Source organism: Odontesthes bonariensis, chromosome 11, assembly GCF_027942865.1.
Source record: "Odontesthes bonariensis isolate fOdoBon6 chromosome 11, fOdoBon6.hap1, whole genome shotgun sequence".
Lineage (NCBI taxonomy): Eukaryota > Metazoa > Chordata > Actinopteri > Atheriniformes > Atherinopsidae > Odontesthes > Odontesthes bonariensis.
Genome location: NC_134516.1, coordinates 23906285 through 23929127, shown reverse-complemented (window position 1 = coordinate 23929127; position 22843 = coordinate 23906285). Strand labels below are relative to the sequence as shown.

General features: G+C 42.3%; 1 protein-coding gene, 1 long non-coding RNA gene and 1 other non-coding gene across 4 annotated transcripts; 2 read left to right on the top strand and 1 right to left on the bottom strand.

Annotated features, from left to right (window-relative positions):
- The first annotated feature begins 283 nt into the window (after positions 1-283).
- gpr180 (G protein-coupled receptor 180) lies at positions 284-9392 on the top strand. Its single transcript, XM_075478043.1, has 10 exons — positions 284-511; positions 1725-1868; positions 1958-2052; positions 3405-3510; positions 5173-5353; positions 5497-5546; positions 5767-5924; positions 5999-6196; positions 6276-6353; positions 7575-9392. The coding sequence occupies exons 1-10, from the start codon at positions 373-375 to the stop codon at positions 7728-7730; spliced, it is 1305 nt and encodes a 434-aa protein (XP_075334158.1). The 5' UTR covers positions 284-372; the 3' UTR covers positions 7731-9392.
- A 2190-nt stretch (positions 9393-11582) lies between these two features.
- On the bottom strand, positions 11583-11664 carry trnas-cga (transfer RNA serine (anticodon CGA)). Its single transcript has one exon. It is a non-coding gene; the product is annotated as a tRNA-Ser (tRNA).
- A 1092-nt stretch (positions 11665-12756) lies between these two features.
- Positions 12757-14912, top strand: LOC142391419 (uncharacterized). 2 transcript variants are annotated; one of them, XR_012770552.1, is made up of 3 exons: positions 12757-12865; positions 13929-14152; positions 14345-14912. It is a non-coding gene; the product is annotated as an uncharacterized LOC142391419 (long non-coding RNA). The 2 variants fall into 2 exon arrangements; XR_012770551.1 differs by having other exon boundaries at positions 14325-14912.
- The last annotated feature ends 7931 nt before the right edge of the window (positions 14913-22843 follow it).

Genomic DNA, 22843 nt, shown 5'->3' with positions numbered 1-22843 from the left:
AACATTGATTGTCCACTGAGAGATTCAGAATTATGACAAAATTGATTTAAAAAAAAGAAGATTTAATTGGGCGATAAAATGTTAAAATCAAATTTATTGTTTAAAAGTGCGCATTTTTCTCATTTCACAAGATAACAACCCACTACAGCTTCAGTTTAATTCCTAATTTCAACATTCAGGTGAATCGCTTTCATGCTGTCCTCCGCCCAAAGATGAGCTTTTATTGATCACTTCCGGTTTCTTCCTGGCTAACGGTGGCCGTCTTGACGCAGCTGGGTTTTTTGTTTTTTTTACTTCTGGCTTCGTGGCTCATTGAATGGACCCGCAAACGTTTTTTATGTTTTGGTTTCTTGTAGATACAGTCAAAGGGAAATGTGGCGCTTGTTAGCGACTCTCGCGGCCGTGGCGCTGCTCATTTCGGAGGCTTCTGGGAAAACTGTGAGCGGACTTTTTAAGAGCGAAGCGGCGAGGCGGCAGAAGGGCCAGTTCATCACTAAATTCATGTACCAAGGTAACGATGCTTACGTGCTGCTGCTGCTGCTAACGTGTCAGTTTAGCCGCGACACAGACGGCTAATCTGCAGTGAAACTTTCCCCATGAGTCGATTCAAATCACAAACCTTGGTTATCTGATGTTTTCATTTGGCTTTGTTTTTTTTTGTTTTTTTTTTATTTTTAAACCAAATAACGTCTGCACTGATTGTTTTCTTCCTCTTACAGAAAATGTTGAATGGGTGTTTACTCCCAGCTTTCATTCTTATTGAGTTCAACCTCTCCAGATGATGGGTGCAGTTTGCCTTATGCCGTCTTGTTATTATTTTTATTTGTTTTTAATGCATGGGCGTCGCACTTTTACAGCAAGATGATTTCACCTTTTTGAATTTTCAATGACCAAATAAAGTTTTAACAAATCATAAAATATGTTTTAAAGACCCTGTACCCTCTTTAGAATAATTCCATCCAGATTTGAGCAGTGTAACTATTGTAGTTTCCATACAGGATCTAGTTTAGGGCGATCAAAATGACAAAAAAATGCAGTAAAATGGCCCTGTTCTGCATTTGTACAAATCAGAAAAAGGTTTCACAAATCCCAAACAAGGTTTTAATGAATCTACAGCCTCTTTAGAATAATTCCACCAGATTTGAGCAGTGTAACTATTGTAGTTTCCATACAAGATCTAGTTTAGGGCGATCAAAATGCAAAAATGCTGTGAAATGGCCCTTTATGCCCATCCATTTAATTCGTGAATCGGATGCCAACCTCAGCGTCGTGTCTATGGGCTTGATGTGGCGCTCATGTGCCACCCCTGGAACACATTTAAAATCACTGCTCCACCCCCGTTTTAATGTGATTGAGCCATAAAGACCTCCGGCGTTAGGGGCCAGCCTTCTCGGAGCCCCAGGGCCCTAGATCTGCTGTTTGAGAAGGTGTAAAAAGCTTCTGGAAGAAAAGCAGCCAGAGAAAAGGATTGTGCGATCACAAATATGTATATAATCAAATTGATCTGTATAGCACATTTAATGTACAAACAATTCAAAGTGCTTTACATAAAATAAAAGCATTGCAGCAGGGAGTGGAAGAAGCATTAAAATACATAGAAGAATATAAAGAGAAACAAATAAAATGATTTAAATTAATTTAAAAACAAGCAACAGTCTGGATAAGTTAAAAATATTTTGTGTTCCTGTTGTGGTTTTCACCATTACGGTGTTATGTTTACCCAGGTGACAGCGGCCTGCTGGTGTGCCGGCTGGACAACCCTTCGCTGGCTGCAGAGAAGGAGTCCAGACTGCTGCTGTATCAGGACATGGACTCGGACCTGGATAACCTGAGCTGCTCCGAGAGGCTCGGCAAAGCCCAGTTCACCCGTAAGAACCGGGGGGGGGGGGGTATAAAACGCTGCTGAATGTGGTCCGGCTGCATTGATTTATTCCTCTTCCTCCTTCTCCTGCTTCAGTTTCTCTCAGCCGGGAAGAGCACAACCAGACGATCCCTCATCAGTCTGCCCCCACAGCCTGGCAGCTCCTCTACGCCGACAGATACACGTGTCAGGTACAGGAAAGTATTCCCCTTCGAGCCGGCTCACACACGGACCGAGGAGGACACTGATGGACAGGCAGTGTGCACTAGTGGGAATGTGACCGGCTACATTTTGATCACCCGAGACTGCTCATCAGCTCGTCCGAGCGTTAGTGATGAAATCAAGTGAAACATCCCCGGCTCGACAAACCAAGCTCGACTTCTTTTGGAGTAATCTTGGTCTAATCTTTGCAGGGGGAGGGATGGAGTTGAGGCGCGTTACATCATTTTAGGATGTTTTACATCAGAGTGGGAAGCAATCGGAGAACACACACTTTGGGTGCTTTACATTGGCAGAAATGCCTGGTCAGTCCAAGAGTTTTTATTCCTAGAGCATTGAAGCTTTTGGGTGATACTTAAAGTGATGGTTCGGAGTAGATTCACCCTAGGGTCATTTGAACCGTGACATCCAGCCAAGTAGCCCACCCGCAGTTTTTTCGATCTTGGCTGAACATCAGCCGAGTTACTGAGTTATCCCGAATAGCTTCGTACAAGGGTTAATGGATCCTGGCAGTATCTCCAAAATTACCACACTAAAATCACATGCCATGACACCAAACTTCTACAGTAGTACAAATATGGTCTGTACTCACAAAACGATGCATTTGGAAGTTTGAAAATAGTCCAGGAGTTTATTATTATCAACACAAGCCTGATAGCTTCTCTGCTGCTAAAGCTGCATCGACGTCACTTCCTTGATCTGGGAGCTTCAAAGTAAGATGAGGGTTGATCTACTACTGTAGACAACAAAGCAAGGCTGCTCAAAATTCTCCATTGATAAAATAAATTCACAACTCTACAACATAAAAATTAATAAAAAACCATGTAGAATATAGCATATACTTTGTTGTCTACAGTAGTAGATCAACCCTCATCTTACAGAGTACAGACCATATTTGTACTACTGTAGAAGTTTGGTGTCATGGCATGTGATTTTAGTGTGGTAATTTTGGAGATACTGCCAGGGTCCGTTAGCGCTTGTACTAAGCTAGTCGGGATAACTCAGTAACTCAGCTGATGTTCAGCCAAGATCGAAAAAACTTCGGGTGGGCTACTTGGCTGGATGTCACGGTTCAAATGACCCTAGGGTGAATCTACTCCGAACTATCACTTTAAAAAAAGCGCTTCCTGTTTATCAGAAGCTCAATCGGTTTGCTGCTGCAGGACGAACACACCCACAAACGAGCAGTGAAAGCATTTGCATTAATAGCAGCAGAGTAGGAAATCTGAGCAGGAACAGCTGTAAACGTTCCTTGATGATCTTTCTCCACTGAGAGCAGTTAAACTGAGCATTTCCCTCTCTCCTGCTTCTGTTTCCCCTTCAGGAAAACGATGTGATTCCGTCTCACGCCGATCTCCCTTTTACCGTCCTGATGTTTAACGCCGACTCTGCGGGAAACCCTCTGGAGCACTTCAGTGCCGAGGAGGCAGGTGAGACGTCGCATAAACACTCCCGCTGCCAGCAGACATTATTGAGTTTGGTGACGCGGGTGAAACTGGATCCAGCTGCGTGCATCAGGACGCTGGGAGATGCTGCGTTTCAGTGTCGATTCGTTAAGCTACGAGCAGATGAAATCAGCAAACCTTTTTCCTTTTTTTTTTTTTTTTTGTACTTTATTTTTATAGAAAGAAACAATATACAGGAAAACATAGAACAAACAGTTGGTCACCTACACATTCATACAGACATTATTCGGATGGAGGTACATGTCAGTTCATACAGTAAGGGCTCAGTGAGCATCTCTTGTGGCCACAAACACAATCCATTTTTCCCAGTATTGCAAATACTTATGGCTCCATAGACTTAGCGAGACTTTTTCGAGATGCGGCTCTAATGGCTCTTCTACATTATTAATTAATTAATAGCTTAAACCTAATTTTATAACATTTTGTTTCATTATTGACATTGTTAAGCACTTATGATGAGTAAAAATGCTGCATAACAATGCTTTATAAATAAAAGTTTGATTATAACCACTTAAATTATCACAAAATAGCACCACTTCCACAAAAATAACTTTAAATAAAGTAAACAGTTATAAATAAAAACACCCACCACAATACGAAAAAGTATCAAAGCAGCTTCATAACAAAAAAGCTGCCACAATACAAATATCACTTTTCAGTGCTATTAAGTTAAAGTATAAAACTATGAAGGATAAAAAACATGTGAACAACAAGTTTTGAACCACTAGAGATGAAGAACTCACTGTATTAAATCACTCAAAGACTTACAGATTGGCGTTGAGAAACACCAGGTGTTTAAGCTTTTTGTTTATAAGTTTTTAAGTTTTAAGGTGTTTAAGGGAGGGGAGAGACAGCGAGGCACCGAAGGACAAAAAAAACTGTTGGCTCTGTGGTACTTGCAGAGCACAAGCGCAACGACAGGAAGGCGGAGAGACAGCGAGATACTGAAAGAAAAAAAAACGGCTCCCATTGTGGAGCCGGTTCCTGTCGTTCACTTCAAAGAGCCGGATCGTTCGCTACCGACACGTCACTAATATTTTGAATGTTTGTCACAACATCTATCCGGTCTGTCTCTGTTGGCGGTGAAGCCTGCAGCCATTTTCGGGTTACAGCTTTCTTGCTGGCTGCTAATGATATTTTTAAAAGATATTTCTCTCGCATCAGTAAATGGAGTGCAATATTGCCAAAAATATTTTGGATTATCTGCATGATCTCTTGCCAGTATGGCTGAATAGCTGGGCAGCTCCAGATTATATGAAAGTGGTCTGCTAGCTGTTCTCCACAGTTCCTCCAGCATAAACCTCTGACTGTCCAGATTCTTTTTCCCACCTTAATCTAACCTTATCCTTTGAGTGTTTCTCATTGGATTGAATACGGGAGTACAGTGTTGAAACAAGTTTCTTATTGTCCTTTTTTATTGTACATGTCAATGAATATGTTACTTAAGTTGGGCTAAACCTTTTTCCTTTCAAATGCGTGTCCATTTCAGGTCTAACTGCATATGCTGTGTGCAGGTTTCTACATGATAACTGCACCGCAACTCCAGCGTATTAAATGTAAACCCTGTGGGGATCGCTCCTGTGGGGCTTGCATCGCTCACGTGAGATATCCGCTCCGCTCCCTCAGGTCTGCACAGCTTCTACTTCCTGCTGCTGCTGGCCTACTTCATAGCCTGCTGCATCTACGTCCAGCCTCTGTACCGTGCTCTGAGGAAAGGGGGTCCCATGCACACCGTCCTCAACGTGCTGACAACCGCGCTGGCTTTGCAGGGCTGCTCCTCCCTCTGCAACTACATCCACTTAGCCAGGTAGATGCAGGAGAATCCCACTTATTAATCAGTGACGTTTTCCTTCTCATTCTCTTTCTCTCAATTTAAGTCGCCTTAAAATCTCATTAAATGTGTGCGAATGAAAATCTGCTCACGTTTGTCCTCGTTCCTGCTCTCTGCAGGTACTCCAGAGACGGCACCGGTATCCCCCTGATGGGCAGCCTGGCAGAGTGTATGTTGTAATGTTTCACATTTGACTCTCTTTCCTGTTGGCACACGTGTGAAAAAGCTGTGGCCGCTCCATTTAGACTTGGATCAATCGGGCAACAATGTGTCTTTTTCACAAATAAAAAGTCGGGACGCTATTTAAAAGGCAAAGTTCATACTGAACACACCAAAACGAATCATTTTTCGATAAGTCGGTTTTGTTTTGTTTCTCGTCCTCCTCACAGTCTGGGACATGGTGTCCCAGGTGTCCATGCTGTACATGTTACTGAGTCTGTGTATGGGCTGGACTCTGAGTCGAGGCAGGAAGCCTCAGTCCAGACCCCTGCAGTGGGAGCGCTCTCCAGCCTCCACGGCTGTTTCTGTCGGTGGAGTCGTCCTGCAGGTAAAAGCAGGTTTGCGCTGCAGCTTTGTAAACGGGACAAAGGATGAGATAAGATCGTGCTGTCGCTTCCCCAGGGGGTGCTGCTGCTCTGGGAGCAGTATTCCGAGTCGGAGAGCGAACATCACAGCTACCACGCCCAGCGGAGTCTGGCGGGTCTCCTCCTCATAGCTCTGAGAGTGGCCATGGCCCTCCTGCTGGCCTCCATCCTCTACCAGATCATCTCCACCGAGAGGAGCACCCTGAAGAGAGACTTCTACCTCTGTTTCGCTAAGGTAACGACTCTGTGCACAGCAGCCACCGGACAGGAACACTGTACTGCTGCTCAGGTGGCCTCATTTCTCCTCTCTGCAGGGCTGCTTCCTGTGGTTCCTCTGTCATCCCGTCCTCGTACTCACGTCTGTAATCTTCAACGAGCACCAGAGGGAGAAGGTTTGACCCAGTTTCTTTGAACAGCGTTTTGTAGTCGTTTTTTTCCACTAACTTACAGATCATTCTGGCATTTTTTTGGGGAACAGGTCACCAGAAAGACTTAAAGGGATAGTTCGCCTCTTTTGACATGAAGCTGTATGACATCCCATATCAGCAACATCATTTATCAGGGTGGCCGCGGGTCCTTAAAAAGTCTTAAAAAGTCGTAAATCAATTTTCCTGAAAATAAGACCTTGAAAAGTATTAAATTGTCTTAAATTCAGATTGCATGGGTCTTAAATATTTGTGTATTTTTCTTTTTGCTCTAAAGGAACAGTATTTTTTTTTTAAATATATTTACTTGATTTTATAAGCATTTGTTCATGGGACTTAAATGTTCTGAAAATATTGTAATAAATTTAATTTAGGACAGTGATGACATTTTTGTGATCTTTTCGCGTGTGTTTACTTGCATCGTACGTTTGGTCTTAAATTTCATTTAGAAGTGGTATTAAAAGGTCTTAAAAAGTCTTAAATTTAACTTGTTTATACCTGTATACACCCTGTTTATGAACATTTTCTTACCCCCTGCTGCGTCCTGTGAGCCGAGTTCCAGTTGAGTTTTGGCGTTGACGAAGGTAGTCCGGCTAGTTGGCTGGGGCCACAAAAATAAAGCGTCTTGCTTCTCAAAACAATATGTGTTCAAAAGAGTAATACATTTGCATCACAAAATCGTCCATCCAGAAAAAGTCAGACCTCACAATCGCTTGGCACTATTTTCTCTCTACCTTCGTATCACTACGCTGTGTAAACCGTGCAGACCGAAGTGCAGACCGAGCAGCAAACACCGTAACAGGTGCGGCTATCGCTAGGTGGCAGCAGGCAGTGATATGAAGAGAGAGAAAATAGGGCCAAGAGATTGTGAGGTCTGACTTTTTCTGGATGGACGATTTTGTGATGCAAATGTATTACTCTTTTGAACGCAAATTGTTTTGAGAAGCAAAACGCTTTATTTTTGTGGCCCCAGCCAACTAGCCGGACTACCTTCATCAACGCCAAAACGAGGCTGGAACTCGGCTCACAGGAGGCAGCAGGGGGTAAGAAAATGTTCATAAATGATATTGCTAATATGGGATGTCATACAGCTTCATGTCAAAAGAGGCGAACTATCCCTTTAATTCTGGATGTATTTTCAGTTTTTTCACGAGGCTCCACCCAAACCAAGTCTTCCCCTCTCTGTAGGTGGTGACAATCGGTGTGATCCTCTGCCAGTCCATCTCCATGGTGATCCTCTACCAGCTCTTCCTGTCTCGATCTCTCTACTGGGAGGTGTCCTCCCTCTCCTCCGTGTCTCTGCCCCTCACCATGTCCAGAACGAACCACAGGGGGCGCTACTGAGCACTATTACCGTGATCATAGGCAGCATTGGAGGACCAAGGCTGAGACCTCCTGAGCGTAATGATGACAAAAAGTGCTGGAAGTGTTCTCCTGTGCTGCCAACTGCTGCCTGGGAGAACAGTTATAGCCACTTGTGAGCGAGTTACCAGGGAAACGCTGGAGCAGAGTGACCAGAGGACAATATTTTCTGCCACACCTCCCTCTGATTTTGCCTGGAACCAGCATCATGACTGCCGAGCAAGAGTAGGGAGAGTCAATGCAGCACCATTTGAGGCTTACGAGTGGTTTCTTTGCTTCTCCTTGAAACGGGTGTGAAATCGCTTCACCGACAGAGAAGCATGGCCAGCATGCGTCAGCTGGTGAGGTGGATGTGAGTGAAAGACGGGGGAAAGATCCCCTCATGTCAGGGCCGGAAAAAAAAAGAAGGGCATGCTTGAGATGTTTATTACCGCGAAGCAAACAGCAGAATCGCACCAGAACAGGGTGGTGTTGGACCACTGCTAAGCCATGGATTTAGGGTTAAAGAGGCAGTTTTCACTGTTGGCACGAGTCACTAAAATCATCCACGAGATTGAACTCGTTTAAGCCTTCGATTCGCCAACAAGGGAGTTTGTGAGATCATTTACACTCATTATAAAAGCAAGAATGTGCTTCTCTCTTTGAATAGTAAGACCGCTTTTATTAGGGACTACTTTTAGCTGTGGATTAATACACATTTGGATTGGTAGCTGCAAGACTGTGTAGGATTGATTGATTGATTGATTGATTGATGTAATATACACTACAAGAGCAGGATTTGAATTCACTGAAGCGCGTGCCCCATTGTTGGTCTTCAGATGGTGATGACAGTGAGAGAAAGGATAGATGGGTCAGTATGTGTGAGAAGATGAAGACGTTTGTTGATGCAGGTGACGGGTCAAAGGACTGAAGGAATGATTATATATATATATATATATATATATATATATATATATATATATATATATATATAGTTAAATAGACTGTGAAAGTGGATGGGGCACGTGTAAAGAAATGGGGAAGGGCCTACTATTATCAACGAACAGCCAAAGTGATCATTTCTGAGTTGCGCTGTACCTTCCTTCCCTGTGGACATGAAATTATGAGCCGACAGCATGTAGGACACGAGCCTTTTATACCCTTTTAGCTTTATGTAGCTGCAGAACACTGCATGACTTCAATTATTTTCAAATCTCTAAGGAAACTGACCCGCTTTTCTATTTATTTGTCAACTATTTTTTTTTTTTTAACAATGAAGCAACCACGCTTACTGTGCAGTTTGAGGCTTGATTACATTTTTTTGTCAGTCGCAAAAAGACCAAGATACTTTCAACATGCTACAATGACACATTATCATCCACCTCACTTATATTATACTTGAATACGACGCGTTTGTCGGTGGTTTGGTAATTCTGGGATCTTGTGGGTTGGTTTGAACTAAAACCGTGCATGTGTCAGTCGTTTCATTCTGTCTTTTTTTCAATTTTTTTTTTTTAATCACACAATGACAATCTCTACAGTTTTCAACGGTTCATCCTTAAACCGAGACCACGTCATTTCCAAATCATACATTGCTTTTTCATGTAACCTTGTGATCATGCCATCTATAAGAAGATAATTAATAAAGTTCACTTCAAACCCTTTCTTCTGTCTTCTGTCCCTTGTGAAACTTGTACGAGTAAAGTACTTTGAATTCTGAAAACTGCAATTATTGAGCCACTCCCTGAAAATAGTGTTTGATTTAGGAAAGTTGCTCGACTGTAAGCTTACTCCGTATTTATACTGTCGGCCATACGCGTCCCAATCCATGTTTTTTTCCACACATAGCATTCAAAGCTACCACTCTTGTCCAAGATCCTAGAGAAGGTGGTCTCTGAACAACTGTCATTATTCCTGGATCAAAGTAACATCCATGATCCATTCTGATTCGGGAAAATGCACTGTTCCAGTTCTTTTACATCTGTCCTCAGCCTTTGACACCATTGACCACCAAATCCTGCTGAGAAGACTCAGGGATGAAGTAGGTCTGTCAGGTTCAGCTCCACACTGGTTCTCGTCATACCTTTCTGGGCGTAGTTTTAGTGTCACAGCTAACCAAATAAGGTCTGAGTCAGCAGATCTGCTGTGTGGAGTCCCTCAAGGTGCTATCTTGGGTCCTGTATTATTTTTGCTGTATTTGATCCCTTTGGGAAAAATCATCCAGAGATTTTCTGATGTCTCGTACCACATAGTTGCTGATGACATCCAGCTTTACTGCTCTTTCAAGCCAACTGAGCTCCAGAGGCTAAATTCCTTAGTTCATTGTTTGGTGGAGATAAAACAATGGCTAAATGATAACACCTTGCAGCTAAATGTGGACAAAACTGAAACACTGGTTATTGCCCCTGATGACTCCATTCCAGGGATTAACCAGTACTTGGGTGACTTGGGCCAGTCTGTTAAAACGAGCCTCAGAAACCTGGGTGTTGTGTTTGACAAGGACACGTCATTAGTGCAACACTGCAAACAGCTGACCAAAAACTGCTTTTTTCAACCGAGGAAAATCTCCAAACTCAGGAAAATGGTGTCACAAAATGATTTGGAGCTGATTATTCATGCATTTGTGTCATCGCGTTTGGACTATTGTAATAGTTTGTTTTCATGTCTGAACAAGAAGGAGCCGTCTAACCTGCAGTTAGTGCAAAACTCTGCAGCGAGACCCGCTCTAATAGGAGGACTCACTTAACCCCTGTTATTAAAGCTCTTCATTGGCTCCCAGATTCCTCTCGGATAAATTTCAAAGTTTTGGTTTTAACTTTCAGAGCATTGCATGGTCAGGCTCCAGCTTACATCAGAGATCTGATCCAGTCTTACACCCCAGCTCGGGATCTGAGGTCAACTCAACTCAACTCAAACTTTATATATAGAGCACATTTAAAAAACAACCGAGGTTGACCAAAGTGCTGTACAGGATAAAAGCTGCATTAAAGGTAAAAGTGAAGAATGCAACCGTTCCAAGCAGTTTAAAATCAATAGATACCAAAACACAGTGCAATGAAATAGAATAAAATAAGTTCAAATAAAATACATTCAAATAAAGATATAAAACAAATCAAGGTTATCAGCCAAGAGTCTACTTAAATATGATTAAAAGCCAGGGAGAAAAAATTGGGTTTTTAAGGAGGATTTAACAGCCTCAGAAGATCGAATGTGCCAGGGAGGGTTATTCCAGAGCCGAGGGGCCGCTGCCACAAAGGCTCGGTCACCTTTGGTTTTGAGTTTTGGTCCGTGGATCAGAATCTTCTGATGGCGCCACGCACGCGTTTCCGGACCAGAGGAGACCGATCCTTCCAGGCTGTCGCTTTGGAACCATCTTCCGCTCTCTCTGCGCTTCAAAAGGCAACTTAAGACCTATTTATTTGTTCAGGTTTTTTTCTTAATTGTCTTAGGGCTGCTATGATTGTCACTAAGTTGCCTTTTAAACTTATACTTTTATGTACTCCTTAACTGTGTGTTAAGTTTACCTGTTTATCTGTAAAGCGCTTTGTGACCCTGGTCTGTGAAAGGCGCTGTACAAATAAAGATTACTTACTTACTTACTTACTTACCATTTAGGTTTTGGATAAAGAAGTGACAAATCAGCATTAAGATAATCGGATTTTCTTCTAGCTACACAATTGCAGCAAACAGCCGTCGCTAATAATTATTTTGTGGAATAAAACATGAAATTATCACTATATATCTAAAGTTGTTCAGATCAGGCTCGTCCACATAATCATGTATAAGTTCCGAAGCATATGTTCATTCTCGTCTTTGAGCTAAAAGCAATACCTGAAAAATAAATAAATGAAACTTCGTCACGAACAGGATTCGAACCTGTGCGGGGAAACCCCATTGGATTTCGAGTCCAACGCCTTAACCTCTCGGCCACCGTGACTACGCATGTCTATACACATCACCACAACCCTATTTGATGTAAAACCTAGTGGAACACAACCCTAACCAACCCTAATTGTCCTAACTCGAACCCTAACTGTCCTAACTCGAGCCCTAACCCTAACTCGAACCCTAACCCTAACACCTAACTGTCCTAACTCGAACCCTAACTGTCCTAACTCGAACCCGAACCCTAACTGCCCTAACTCGAACCCTAACCCTAACCTAACTCGAACCCTAACCCTAACTGTCCTAACTCGAACCCTAACCCTAACCTAACTCGAACCCTAACCCTAACCCTAACTGTCCTAACTCGAACCCTAACCCTAACATCTAACCCTAACTGTCCTTACTCGAACCCTAACCCTAACCCCAACTCTAACCCTAACTGTCCTAACTCGAACCCTAACCTTAACCCTAACTGTCCTAACTCGAACCCTAACCCTAACTGGAACCCTAACTCTAACTCTAACCCTAACTGTCCTAACTCGAACCCTAATTGCCCTAACTCGAACCCTAACTGTCCTAACTTGAACCCTAATTGCCCTAACTCGAACCCTAACCCTAACCCTAACCCTAAATGTCCTAACTCGAACCCTAACCTTAACCCTAACTGTCCTAACTCGAACCCTAACCTTAACCCTAACTGTCCTAACTCGAACCCTAACCCTAACTGGAACCCTAACTCTAACTCTAACCCTAACTGTCATAACTCGAACCCTAATTGCCCTAACTCGAACCCTAACTGTCCTAACTCGAACCCTAATTGCCCTAACTCGAACCCTAACCCTAACCCTAACCCTAAATGTCCTAACTCGAACCCTAATTGCCCTAACTCGAACCCTAACCCTAACTCGAACCCTAACTCTAACCCTAACACCTAACTCTAACCGTTACAGAGAGATTGTTTGGCACAAGTTAAAATTTTAAGTGGGAGGGAAATGTACAGCCATAGCGGGTACATCCACAAAAGATAGTCGTTGCCAACATATCCTAACATTTTCCGAACACATTGTTACATTTCCTAACAGGTCCGAACCAAGGTCCGAACACATCAAAGAGTTTCAAACCAGGTCCGAACACAATTCCGAACAAATCCTAACAAAGTCACGTGATGTAGAAGGCTGGGTTATCTTTTTAGAATATCGGCCATGTTTTTTCATCCGCACCGCTTAACACCAGAGCAATAAGTGCAAGTAAAGGTTGGGAAACTTTGTTAATACTCATAAAAGCAACGCCGTGTCAAAGCCGAATGTTAAACCGTGTGACAAAACAATACAAGGTGTAATCTTACCATCCCGTTAGCGCGTAATTCAACTTGTATTTCAACGTTCTTGTTACGTAGCCGTTTTGCTAACGGAGATTCGTCCTGAATTGACATCGCTGCTGGACACATAGCGCTGTCTGGCGATGGTGGGGATAATGGTGATATGACAGAATCAGAAGACCAATAGTAACTTATTTGTTTGTTTATTTGCTCTATAAACGCTGCCGATTTCTAGGGGAAAGCCTTAAGATTTGAAAGAATTGTGCCAAGTTTCATTGTCCGTCAGTGGAATAGTCATTTATCGGCAATCTGTGGTGTTTTCTGTTCTCCGGTAATGGAGCCTGGTTATGTGTTTGAACGGAGCAGACAGATGTGTCCAGGTGTTTTAAACATGCTTAATAATTGTTATTACTTTATTATATAACACCTTTTAAAACATACATTTACAAAGTGCTTCACAATAATAATAAAACGGAAATGCAAAACATGTCTTCATACATACTGTATAATACAGTACATACATTCTGTATATACATACATACATACATCCATCATCTTCCGCTTGTCCGGGGATCGGGCGACACAGAGACAGGGAGAGGAGACACAGAGGCGGGGAGAGGAGACACAGAGACGGGGAGAGGAGACACAGAGACGGGGAGAGGAGACACAGAGACGGGGAGAGGAGACACAGAGGCGGGGAGAGGAGACACAGAGGCAGGGAGAGGAGACACAGAGGCAGGGAGAGGAGACACAGAGGCAGGGAGAGGAGACACAGAGGCAGGGAGAGGAGACACAGAGGCAGGGAGAGGAGACACAGTGACACGACAAACTAAGCAACACTGATTGACCAGAGTATTCCATCCCCTCCTCCTCTCTTCCTTAGGCTACCCCCTACTCAGAGGACATGCATTTCTGTTGTGTGATGATTGTGCTACTCATGGAGGAGATGGATGTGTATGCATGTCCTTTCTTCATCTTTGTGTTTATACTGGTAACAGGCGAGCGCATAGGAGTGGAATATTTATTGGCCCATACCAACAGAGGTGTCCTCCTGGCTCCATCGAAGGTCCCTGAAGTCCCCTCGCAGGTGCCTGAGGAGGAGGATGAGCCGGATGACACCAGCAGCACGCCTGACATTGCCGCCCAGTCAGCTGCGATAGGGGCTGGTGATCCTCCGAGTGCTATGATGGGTGACGCTGAACCCGGACCCCTCGTCACAGAGGTCAATAACACTTTCTGTAACACCTCACTCTGAAACACAATATTTAACTGAAGTAAATGTGGTTACATTTTAATAAGATAAATGAATGTAAAATCAGCATGGCTCACATATTAGAAACAAGAGCAAGTTCCCTTATCATATGCTCCCTCATTTCCCCACTTACCATCTACAGATGCTCCTCCTTTTTCTCAGGCTCCTCAACCCCAAGCTCCTCCAGAGTGCCTTCCAGGTGCCCAGCCAAGGCAACCTGCCTGGAGGCTGAACAAAGCTGCCCAGGAGGATGAGGAGCGAATGGCAAGGGGGGAACAGCCCCGGAAGAGGCTGAAAAAGGAGAAATACCACTACAGCTGCAAAGTGTGTGGCCAGGACAAAAACAAACAGACTGGACACACCCAGCTAAAGGGGCGGTGGTACTGTCCAGAGTCAGGACAGACCCTGGATGGCTGGAGGAAGAGTGGAGGCCTATAGTCACCATTAATTGTCTCTCTGTTGTTTGTCTGTCTGTCTCTGGGTTGTTCCGGTCCGTCTCTCTGTCTGTTGGCGTGGATATATGACAGGGCCAGAGCTGAGGTGCGCAGTGTGGGAGCTGCTGCGTGTGTGTGTGTGTGTGTGTGTGTGTGCCAATAGTTCTGTTCTGTTCGGTTTCAGTGAGACAGGAGGGACGGCCATGTACATACTTAATGCACTCCTGACCTCCTGAACGATATGTATATAGTGTATGTTAAATTAAAGTTAATAATTTTTCCCAAGAACAGCCTTCATGTTTTTATTTAATTTCCTCTTGAATAACAGGACAGTGAGTGTCATCCACTGAATGTGATTGGGAAAACCAAAGCCAGAATAATTTACATTTATTCACAAAACACAACACTCTTTGCTGCTCAATTTGGAATTTGTTTTATTCATTTGTGTTGCACAGACGTAGTCTCTCAAATAATTGAGGTTACCATAAAAAAGGAGGGGAAACATGATGGGGAGTTATTTACATTTACAGTTATAGACTGTTAATACTGTTTTAGCTTTAAATGTAGCATATGGTAATTTGAGTTAATTATTTGAATATTGTATCATATTCATTTCATCATATTAAATGCATTCATGTGAGTAACTGCATAATCACAGGGTTATTACTTTGGTGATTTGTATAGAAAAAGAGTTCCTGTGTTAAAAAATGACTACGTTACCCAAAATACATTGCGAGACGAGAGAGCAAGCTAAGATGAAAGTGATATTGCCACAGCACCGGTTCGTATCCCGCAAGAGACATGACAATTAAAGTGATGATAAATCTTGCAACAAGTGCAGAACTGTGTGTAAACAATGTTGAGAAGATAGAAGAGTAAATAAAAAATATATATAGTGTACGTTCTCCTCCTTTTCTTTCTCTCTCTTTCCCCCCTTTTCCTCTCTTTTTTTTTTCTTTCCCCTCGCCGGGCAGTCCCTTTTGCCCCATTTTGTGTGTAGTAAAACTATTACTGGACCGCTAGAACCTTCAAGTAGGTTCGAGAAGGCACTGGCGTAGTGGGGATGGAGATGTATTCAATTAAGTAGTTCGTGAAGCAATCTGAAAACATTTGCGAACTCAATGGACATATTAAAATGGTTTGTTATGCCTTGTGCATATGACATCACGTTTAACTGTTAATACGTGAATCTCTTCAATACTGAAGTCCGATTGACGTGATTCGTTTTCTTTGCGTCCTTTTCCAAACTCAGCGCCTGTACAAATGTAGCTTTTTCCTGTGACTTGTGAATGCAGCACCAATGACGTCAAACAAATATCACATTTCTATTGGTCCGTTAGTTGAAGTCCCGCCTTCTTCAGACGAGCATTTTTGTTATTGCTCTGTGGCTGTTACAGTGAGTAGGAACGTCAATATTACAGCAGCAAAGATGATCAATTGGAAGGTAAATAAGCTCATATGTATTATTTTACACTGACCAACGTCACGCTTTGTTAATATTTTACCTCTGTTGTTTCCTGTAAGGCTGGATATTTTTCATAATTGTTCGAAACTGTGTCGCACAAAGCTAACGTTCCCACATTGGATGTTTTGGAGGACTAACATCTACTGACACAACTTCATATTAACCCAATTAAGCCACTTTGCGGTTAAATAAGCGCATGATTATTTCACGGGGGTCTTTTTGTCCTATTTTGTTGGAGGATTGGAGAACTGATCAGTACGGAAGAGTATTAGGGCCAGGCATAAGAAAAAATAATAATATTTTGCCTGTCGAGAATAAAGTCAACTCCTCTGGTTCTTCATCTAATTACGTTATTCTCGATATTTCGAACTTGAATCTCGACATGTCGACTTTATTCTCGACAGGCAAAATAGAAATATTCTTTCTTATGCCTGGCCCTAATACTCTTCCGTAGATCTGTGAGTTCCCGTCAATTGCCATTTCACTGAGTTAAGAGAACTTCTCTACAACTGCGTGACTCTTTTGGAAATGCGTCAACATCATTGTTAGAAACTGGTCCAGAAAAACAACCAAAGAGTTGAGAAGTTATGGCAACAGCAGTCAAGTATTGAATGGCAAATTTAAGAGTGCAACGGTACTAAGTGGAGAGCCTGCAGCGGTGTTTTAGATTGAGATTTGGACAGTGTAAAGTGCGTGCGTGGTCATGTAACATCCATAGCTTCGGATGTACACAGGCTGCAGCTGCTTCTTTTACACACCCTCTCTGGGACCAAATTAACTCCTACCTCCCGCCTACCGGGGACAGCTGAGACCTCTGGTGACAGGATGGGGGTCTAAAAACAACCCATCTCCTTCAGGGTCCCTAATTGTTCCAGAACTTTGTTTCCCACCGTAGTTTTTAAAACAACAAAAGGAAACAAATCAATTGATAAGTCCATTCTGTCTGTTTTCAGGCTCTGGACAACGTGCCCCTTCTCTTTTACATCCTGGCTCTGAAGACCCTGGTGCTGTGTTTGGGTTTTGCAGCGGTTAAGATCTACCAAAGCAGGAAGGCCGATGCGGAACTAAAGAAGCAAAAGGCTGAGAGGACGAGGCTGGCCCAAAAAACCCAGGAGCTCCTCGACAACTTGAAGGAAGACTGAGAAGAGGCAGGTATGACGCTGCATTTTGGTCATTTTTGTTCTCTTCTTGCATAAGTTATTGTATTGCATTGTAATATTGTCAAACAAATCTACTTTTGTTCTTTTCTCCAGAGAAATCTGTCGCTGACCGGAGCCACTTTCTCCGAATGTGGGTCAGATTTCTGATTCCGAAACAGCTGGTGTTCATGTTCCAGTCCTGAAATGAAAGAAAAAAGCCATGCAGACCCCTAAGTGGAGACTGAGATGAGGTACTTATTTTTTGAAAACTTTAAAAGGATTTGACCAATGAGACCCTCAGCATCAACTTCAGACATGCTCTACATTGTAAGCTCAAACATCCTCTGCTTGAACAGACTTGAAGAAACGTCACTATGCCAACCACACAGAAGATGGTCGTATCAGCTTCTTTTTCTATGAACACAGCATTGTATTTGCTCTGTGAAATACTTTGTCATTTGTGAAGCCGCTTTGTGTCTGTTTTTGTAGTTGTATTAAAGGTTTTTAATCATCAAAGTTGTTTTTTTTTTTCATCATTCATTTCCCGTCGTTACTTGAGGAAAATCTTTAAACCTCCAGTATGTGAACTGTGTCAAGAAAGAATAAGATGGTTGACCTGCTGTCTGCTCTGTGCACAGCAACGGACGGGAGAAGGAGTACAGGGACTCCACCGTCTGGGTCGATAGCATCGATGATTATAAAGCTAGAAACCAAATAGCTGCAGGTTTTGAGTCAATTTTCTCGTGGCCTGTGATTTTAAAAACGTGGATTGGATTAATTATCTTTATTACAACCATCAAAAATGTATTAATTCTACTTCTGATGCACTTGAAGGTTTGGCTGAACAAGGAGCACCAACATGTCTTCTGACACGGCAGAATAGGTTTGCCTTAGATGTGCTAGTGGCCGAGCGGGGAGGTGTTTGTGCCCTTATGGGGGGGATAGTTGCTGTAGTTTCATACCAAAAAATACTGCATCAGAGGGTTGTGTTGGTCTGGTGTGGATACTTTCCTTCCAGGATTGTTTGATTCTCTGTTTGGTAAATGGAAAGCCTTGATTCTTTCACTTATGGGTGTGTTTATTTGGTTATCCATATGAGCACTGTGCGGTCGCTGCATTACACCTCGTCTCAGAACGATAGATACGTCTGTACGTCATCAAATGCTTCGGCTCGGTTTAGATTCAATTCTCTGGCTCGCTCCTATCTTTGAAGGTACCTCTGATACTGACGGTTAATTACTTTTATTGTGTGTAGTGATGATGATGACGTTTTGAATGAACACATTTGATGTCTGTCAGGGATGTTATATTTAGTTATTAGTTAACTAAATTTGTGTTCTTTGTTTTGAGTGATTAATAATAACATGTCTAATGAAAAGGAGGGAGATGTGATGGAAAATTATTAATTGTCCTTTAGCATGTGCTGGGTGTTGTTTTTCTGTATATAAATTCATGTTTATCTGTAGGAGGGCTTACTTGGTTACGTCGGTATTTTGCAACTGATGTGGCTTTAGAGTTGAAGTTAGCTCCTGCAGGTTTTGTTTAACACCCTGTTGTCATGTGAGACTCCTTCAGAGCTACAGCGAATGCTGCTATTTGCCTTCATAAAGTGGAAATTAAATGTTGGAAATGTTGATTATAGTGTCAGTGTGCTTTGTTAACACAACTTTCCACATATACACACACACACTAAACATGTTTGTAACCCAGAGTCAGAATCCAGCTAACTGCTGGAAACAGGGAAATCTTCTTTGTAGTTGTGATCAGGAGCGAAAGTCGCAGCTTTGGGCTGGTTTGTTTTAAAGCCTCCGGCGTTGGTGTTTGTAGAGGTAGAAGTGACTGTAATGGGAAAAGCTGCTGACACCATGACAAGTGAGTGAAAAGGTTTGGAGTTTGTCTTTAATCAGAGGAGGTGGTTTCTGAAAGTGTTTAAGAAATGTTTGAAGCTGAGATTTTAGTGAATTCCCAGGAATAATATATTAGCTCCGGGCATTAGACTGCTTGTCAGGTGTGTAGAAGTTTTTGGGATCAATCCCCAAGCAGTAAAAAACTATTTAAAGCTCAGTAGCACACAGTTGAGAAAGAAATGAAGGGGAATTACTGTTTCTCACTGTGGCGAGATAGCTCAGTGATAGTGTTTCGATTCTCACAATTTGTTTTAAATTTAGGGGATTTTATGAAACAAACACATTTGGGTCAAAGAGAAGAATGAAATGTGCTCCAGAAGGTGATATCACAGCAGGATGAGTTAGCTCAACAGGTTGGGAAGCTGTCTGAAGTGACAGAAGCTCTGGGTTCGGTTCGATTCGATTTAAATTGAATTTAAAGTCCAACAGTAGAAGTGCAGATTGAAAGGGATCCCGAAAAGTTATACATGTGTGGTGGGTATGGCAGGTAGGTAGGCCTCCAGTTGTGGTGTTGAAGGTTCTGGATCAAATCCCATGCAGTGCAAGTCCCAGGATGAAGAGCAGAAGTCCCCAGATGAAGACAAAGACTGGTTGTGGAACACCCCGGAAAAACCAGTCCCAGCAAGATGGGCAGGGGAGGGGGCTGTGTCCCTCACCGAAGTTCAGAGAGGTACAAGCAGGGGGTTATGGAGAAAGACAGGATGAGGAGCTGATATTTTGGCCCAAAGTCCAACTCCCATAGAACATGGGGACTTGTTTAAAAATTCCTCCTGGCAAGGCTAGACAAAACCAGGTACAGATCCCCTGATCATTACCATTCCCTACAAAATCACAAATATTGCTTTAGCCACCATATCCTTCCTTAAAGCTGCAGTCTGCAACTCTTTTTCAAGCATAATGCCTGGAACTGTCCGGGGATTCTGAAAGTAGTACATTAAATACCCCAATACAAATGACAGGTGAGTTGATGAATGAGGAGTCGTGTACCCGCATCTGGCGTGCACGTAGACGTGCACGAGTTCTCATGTGTTTTGATGGGGCGGGACAGGAAGTTGAATAACTTTTTATTTTTCGGTTAAAAAATAAGCATTTCTTGCATTTTGCGACTACGGAGGTCACCGTTTTCAACTTCAAGCGTTCTGATAGATCATGTAAACTCTTAAAATGCCAAAAATTAGGACTTTACGTATGACAACAACAAATCCGGCAGACTGCAGCTTTAACTCTCAATGCAACAACATTCAACTTTGCTAAACACATCCACTGGGTTGCACCATAATTTATTTAAAGTCATCTCAAAGCACTTAAATGATATTGGAGTTCAATTCATTGTGATCATAATTACTTCAATAATAAATGACAAAGTTTAACATATTTAAACACAGGACACATACATTACTCCAGCTTGGCCCATTGCTGTTGATAACAAAGTCTTGTTTCTTACTGCTCACATAGGAAACATGTTTTATTTTCAAAACACCACATATCACAACACTCCAATTACAAAGTTTAATTCATTCACGCACAACAAAGCTTGTCTTCAGTCCCACCCTGAACATGCACAGACCAACTATGGGAAGAGAAACCATGAATGAGACAACACCAAGCCGGGGATGTAAATGTACTTTTATTATTTTGTTCCTCTGGCCATCAGGCTGTACAACAGCTCTCAGTGATGGCACTTCTGAATTTCACTGGTCACTTTATATTTCACTTTCGTCTTACTTCACTGGTCACTTTATATTTTTAAACTGTTTTTTAAATTCTTAGATTGTTTTTAAAGTGTTTATTATTGTATAAACATTTTTACTGTTTTATTATGTCTGCTACTGGATGCTTGAATTTCCTTCGGGATCAATAAAGTATCTATCTATCTATCTATCTATCTATCTATCTATCAGAAACACCTTCAGGTGTCCATTTGGACTCTTTAAGGTCATGTTCACACCACTCTGGTACAAGACAATTCCAGGGAGCTTGTGTCTTCTCCCATCAGATGGATCAAGCACAACACCTTCTCCTGGTAAAGCCCTTCCTCCTCTTTAAACATCTGTGTAAAGGCTGCTCAGATATCACTGCCACACTGTCACGTCTCATTCATACAACATCAGCTTTCCTTCCTGCACTCCGCTCTGTCTCAGCTCCTCGATCATACTCTTGTCTTTCTTTACTTTCACCTCAACCATCACACTCTTTAAAACCTTTGATTTCGAGTCCCATCTCATTTCATAGAGGAAAAGTAATTAATTAGATTACTCGTTACTGAAAAAAATAATGCCGTTAGTAACGCCGTTATACTCTAACGCCGTTATTTCCAACACTGATTATCATCAACACAAGCCTGATAGCTTCTCTGCTGCTAAAGCTGCGTCGACGTCACTTCCTTGATCTGGGAGCTTCAAAGTAAGATGAGGGTTGATCTACTACTGTAGACAACAAAGCAAGGCTGCTCAATTTCTCCATTGATAAAATAAATTCACAACTCTACAACATAATAATTCATAAAAATCATGTAGAATATAGCATATACTTTGTTGTCTACAGTAGTAGATCAACCCTCATCTTACTTTGAAGCTCCCAGATCAAGGAAGTGACGTTGACGCAGCTTTAGCAGCAGAGAAGCTATTAGGCTTCATATTTTGCAACTTTGCATAATTCACAACTTTTTGCACAAGTTTCCACAACTTCTCGCAATTTCACAGCATAAAATCATTAAAAAACCCCGCATATTCAATCGCAAAATCCAGGATTTTAGCCCGCAAGATCAAGGATTTTAGCCCGCGTAATCAAGGATTTATGCCCGCATTTTTCTGGAGGGTCTAATCAATAGCTAAGCGTAATAGTACACTTTAGTTGTTTTAAATAATTCAGAGACACTTTGCGTAATAAACACACCTTTCTGTCAGAACACAGACAGAGAGGTGTTTGGTACACGGGACACAGCTGTGTAATAATGGCCGTAAGCGCTTTGTTTGTGATATGCGCTAAATAAACAAGTCCAAAATGAATATATTGTCCTACATAACTCCTACATAACCCCCTTATTTTAAGAAGATAACTATATTAGCATGCATACCCATAATAATAATAATAATAAAGCTTATATTTACAGTTGAAAAACAAAAACAAGCAAACATCTTACATCACACAATAGTATATTGTACAATAGTATCACCTTATAAGGAGAAACCAAGGTGAAGTGATCCCAAGCCACAAAACGTTTCTTGCCAGAAGCCATGGAAAAGAGCAATGAATTCAATTCAATTCTGACAGGGCAACAGAACTGGTTGGGAAACGTCGTTTGGGATTCATTCTCCTTTTATATAGAATAGCGCGCCCAAGTGTTCAAACGATGAGAGACCTCTGAACCGTGGTTCGACCAAACAATGCATTCGGCGCTTCGGACGTCATCAATCACGTCAGCGCCATTTGATACACGCCCCGGAACATTGTGCCGAACCACTCTGCTTCATGAAGATGAAACAAGCGCCGAAGCGTCCGTGTCAAACGGGCCACCCCTAATTTTCATTCCTTATCAACACAAATGCAAGTTAACAAAACAATTTTCTGTCCAAATGCGATTAAAGTCTATCACAGTACGTGCTCTGTGTCGATGGTTTAATGCAATAAAATTGTGCACTTCTACATTGATACCACATTATCAAAAGGAAATAGTTTTCTCGCAAGAAATGCTGAAAGTTCAAATGAAGCAGAGC

Coding starts and splice junctions, on each gene's coding strand:
- gpr180 (XM_075478043.1), top strand. CDS start 373: ATGTGGCGCTTGTTAGCGACTCTCGCGGCCGTGGCGCTGCTCATTTCG. Junction 2,053..3,404: donor CCGACAGATACACGTGTCAG/GTACAGGAAAGT, acceptor TTTCCCCTTCAG/GAAAACGATGTGATTCCGTC. Junction 6,354..7,574: donor ACGAGCACCAGAGGGAGAAG/GTTTGACCCAGT, acceptor CCCTCTCTGTAG/GTGGTGACAATCGGTGTGAT.